The sequence below is a fragment of the Hevea brasiliensis genome, chromosome 9 (assembly GCF_030052815.1).
Source record: "Hevea brasiliensis isolate MT/VB/25A 57/8 chromosome 9, ASM3005281v1, whole genome shotgun sequence".
NCBI lineage: Eukaryota > Viridiplantae > Streptophyta > Magnoliopsida > Malpighiales > Euphorbiaceae > Hevea > Hevea brasiliensis.
The window spans coordinates 66,738,384-66,742,925 of record NC_079501.1 but is presented as its reverse complement, the minus strand read 5'-3'; the positions used below and the strand labels follow the sequence as shown (position 1 = coordinate 66,742,925).

At 39.1% G+C, this 4,542-nt stretch overlaps 1 protein-coding gene across 1 annotated transcript; it reads right to left on the bottom strand.

Annotated features, from left to right (window-relative positions):
- Positions 1 to 563: 563 nt before the first annotated feature.
- On the bottom strand, positions 564 to 1,589 carry LOC110654597 (uncharacterized). Its single transcript, XM_058152245.1, has 2 exons — positions 1,499 to 1,589; positions 564 to 1,123 (listed from the first exon to the last, which is right to left on the bottom strand). The coding sequence occupies exons 1-2, from the start codon at positions 1,587 to 1,589 to the stop codon at positions 564 to 566; spliced, it is 651 nt and encodes a 216-aa protein (XP_058008228.1).
- Positions 1,590 to 4,542: the final 2,953 nt, after the last annotated feature.

The following is a 4,542-nucleotide window of genomic DNA, read 5'->3' as shown; positions in this document are numbered from 1 at the left end:
CATAAGGGAGTTCTACACTTCTTACCATACAAAACTTTATATGGAGGCATCCCAATGCTTGACTGATAGCTATTGTTATAAGTAAATTCAATCAAGGGCAAGTGTGTGTCTTAACTTCCTTCAAACTCAATAACACATGCTTGAGGCATATCCTCTAAAATCTGGATGATTCTCTTAGACTGGCCATCTGTCTATGAATGGAATGCTTTGTTGAAATTCAATCTAGTTCCTAGGGCTTTTTGAAGACTACCCCATAATCTATAAGTGAATCTTGGATATCTATCAGACACAATGGATACTAGCACTCCATGTAATCTCAACATTTCATCAATGTATAACTTAGTTAATCTGTCCAGACTATAATCCATCCTGACTAGCAAAAAGTGTGCAGACCTAATCAATCTATTGACAATAACCCAAACTGCATCATGATTCTTCTATGTACGTGGAAGTCCTATCACAAGATCCATGGTGATTCTCTCCCATTTCCACTCAAGAATCGGCAATGCCTATAGCAATCCTGCTGGCACCTGGTGTTCTGCCTTCACTTGCTGACAAGTCAGTTATTTAGCTACATATTCTGCAACATCTTTCTTCATCCCTGTCCACCAGTAGTGCTCTTTAATGGTTTTATACATTTTTGTCCCACTAGGGTGTATAGCAAATGGTGAATCATATGCCTCCTTCAAAATGATCTGCTTCAATCCCACATCATTAAGAATGCACATTCTGTCCTGGTATAACAACAAGCCTTCACCATATACTGAAAATTCTCGTTTCCTGCCATTCTGAGACTCTTCCACTAATTTCAAATACTTATCATCATTCTGGACTGCTATTTTGATTTGCTCAATCAACATTGGCTTCACTTTCCAAGTAGCTACCATTTGCCCATCATTATCTATCTCCAAACTGGCATGTAGTGCTCTCAAGTCATGCACCATGGATAAAGGTGAAACTCTCAAGCTAGCCATGTTCTTGCGACTTAAGGCATCTGCTACAACATTAGCTTTCCTAGGTTGGTAGTCAATCAAGTAATCATAGTCATCTATCAATTCCAGCCATCTCCTCTGTCTCAAATTTAACTCTTTCTGCATGCCGAGATACTTCAAACTCTTGTGATCTGTATAGATGCAGCATTTTTTCCCATATAGATAATGTCTCTAGATCTTCAAGGCAAAGACAATGGCTGCAAGCTCCAAGTCATGTGTGGGATAATTCTTATCATGTGGCTTAAGCTGGCATGAAGCATAGGCAATGACATTCCTATTTTACATCAACACATAGCCTAGTCCATTGTGAGAAGCATCACTATAGATGGTATATTCTTTACCTAGTGTAGGTAAAGTCAAAACCGGAGCTTCAATCAAACACCGTTTCAGCTCATCAAAACTCTTTTGGCACTAATCAGTCCATTGAAACTTCACATCCTTTCGTAGCAATTTGGTCAATAGAGATGCCAACATAGAAAACCCCTTCACAAAACTGCGATAATAACCAGCCAAACCGAGGAAATTATGAACTTCTGTAACATTTCTGGGAGGCTTCCAATTAATAATGGCTTCTACCTTGTTGGGATCCACCTTCATACGCTATGCTGATACAATATGCCCCAAAAAGGCAATCTCCTTCAACCAAAACTCACATTTAGACAGTTTAGTATATAACTGTTTCTCCCTTAAAGTTTGTAATACAATCCTCAGGTGCTTATCATGCTCCTCTGCATTCTTCGAATACACCAAAATTTCATCATAAATGCCACTACAAACTGATCAAGATATAGCCTAAAGATAGTGTTCATCAGGTGCATAAAAGCAGCCAGAGCATTAGTCAACCTGAATGGTATCACCAGAAATTCATAGTGGCAATACCGAGTCCTGAAGGCAATTTTAGAAATACTATGCTCCTGTAGCCTCAACTGGTAGTATCCCCATTTCAAATCTATCTTGGAGAATACAGTTGTATCTTTTAACTGATTAAACAAATCATCAATTCATGGCAAAGGATATCTATTCTTTATTGTCACCTTGTTCAACTGTCTGTAGTTGATGCATAGACAGTGCATACCATCCTTATTCTTGATAAACAACACCAGTGCTCCCCAAGGTGACAAATTCAAGTGGATGAAACCCTTACCTATTAACTTTTATAACTGCACCTTCAACTCTTTCAACGTAGCAAGTGCTATTCTATATGGAGTGATAGAGATTGGCTCCACACCAGGCATCACCTTAATTTCAAATTGCACCTCTCTTTTCGGAGGCAATCTTGGCAATTCATTAGGGAAGACATCCAAAAAGTCACACACTGTAGGGATATCCTTAAGATCTGGACTCCCTACCCATGTGTCTATCACATGAGCCAAGTAAGCTTCACACCCCTTCCAAATCATTCTTCTAGCAAGTGCAGCTGAAATGAGATTTAATGGCAATAAGTGCCTCTCCCCATGTATTACCACATCTTCGTACTCGAGAAGACCAAAAGTGACTGTCTTCAATCTACAGTCAATTATTGTGTGATGCCTAGTTAGCCAATCCTTGCCCAAGATGATGTTATAATCTCTAAAGGGCATTTCAATCAAATCAGACGGAAATGTATGTCCTTAGATCACCAACAGACAATCCTTATACAATCTGTTCACCCTAACCTTTTTGTCCTAAATGACTAGTCACCAACACATTAAAATCCATGTTCATGCAAGGAATAGTAGCAGAACATACAATTCTAGCACTAACATAGGAATGAGTAGAGTCGGGGTCAAATAACACATAAACATCCCTGTCAAAGATGGAGAATGTACCAATAACTACCTTTGAAGTCTCGGCCTCTTCCCTTTGGAGCATGGTGTACACCTTGGCTGGTGCACTATTCTACTTTGGTTGATTCACTATACCCTGATTGCCAAAAGTATTGCCACTGCCTCTGCCTCTGCCTCTGCTGACTGACTATGAACCTCTGGAAGCATAACCCTGAACTGATCCTTCAGTTATTGTAGGTGGCCCATATCTGCAGGCACTAATGCAATCCTTAGTAAAATGTCCCGTTCCACTGCAATTGTAGTAGGCTCTTATGGCCTTATAGCATACCACTCCATGTACCTTGCCATAAGTTTCATAGGTATGGACAGGAAGGGAATTCCTGTCCACTTGTTGACTTGATCTAGGTGGCCTCTGTCTTGTGGATCTCCCTCTACCAAATCTACGAGTACTGGGTCCCCTAAAGTGTTTTTCTTTTTCCCGAACCACTACCTAAACTCTGACCAGCAGTCTTCCCACTCTTTTCTTTTTCTCCTATTCCCTTCTCAACTGTCCCTTTCAATTCTATTCTTTCTAATTCCAGGGCTTAGTATATCAATTATGAGAAGTTTTCATGTCGAAACCCAATTACTTGCAGCCTCAAACTAGGCCTCAATCTAGCTTAAAACTGCTTGCATCGATCTCTGCCGGTGATAAGCAGACTCCCTGCATAGTGGCTTAAGCAAGAGAAATCTCTCTCATACTCAGCCAATGCTCTATCCCCTTATTTCAGACTCAGGAAATCTGGTAGCTTCATGTCAACATATGTGTCGAGGACATATTTTTGCTAAAATTCTCTGAGGAAATCTCCCCAGGTCAGGACTGGAGGCTCTACCAAATTGTTGGGGATGGTCTTCCACCATTCATAAGCATCCCCATGAACAAAGAGACTGAATACTCTAATTTCAAATCATCTGTGCATTGCAGCTTCCTAAAGACCCTTTTCCATCTGCTCTAACCACTGTTCTGCTTTCTAAGGGGTCTACTGTGCCTTTGAACTCTGCAGCCCCATACTTCATCAATTTTTCATATTGTCTTGCTAGGGGTTGGGGTTGCACTAGTGTTTGTGTTTGCACATTTCCAGTCATTTATTGAAAAAAAATAGCCATCTGTTGTGTAAACTGTGTAGGAAACTGCATAGGTGGGACTGGTGCAGCTGGGCCACTAGCATTCTGAGGAGCTAGGGACTCTCTCTGTGCCGCAATTGCAACCGATTACCCTATGGTGTTATCTCTTTCTTCCTTCTCAATTCACAAAAATTTTCTATCTCCTGAACAACCAACCCAAGGAAATTCTCTCTATTAGTCTATTTTCATGATGTAAATGTACTATATGTTTCAATCACTGACATTTTAGCAGTTGTACTTATCAGAAAATAATTCAAATTTACAATTCAAACTTGTACAAAACTTTCCTCTGATACCACTAAAATTTGTCACACCTTACTCCTCTGTAAGATATGACATGATCCTATAGTATACCTAATGAATTATCGAACTCCGCCTACCGATAACCCATTAAATATACTACAAGGGATTTTAAACAAACCAATTTCTTTTTAATTAAATTATTGCTAAAAAGATAAGAAAATATTATGAAATCCTTTAAGACTCAAAGAATTTATTTTATTTTCTTTATGGAAAAATCGCGTGGTGATGGCTATAATTTTGGCAAACTAAGTTTTTAAACCTGTGAGAAATAGTATATATAAATTTAACTAAATCAAAATTCAAGTAATATCTTTTCA

Coding starts and splice junctions, on each gene's coding strand:
- LOC110654597 (XM_058152245.1), bottom strand. CDS start 1,589: ATGAAGGTGGATCCCAACAAGGTAGAAGCCATTATTAATTGGAAGCCT. Junction 1,124..1,498: donor TAATTTCCTCGGTTTGGCTG/GTTATTATCGCA, acceptor GCATCTATACAG/ATCACAAGAGTTTGAAGTAT.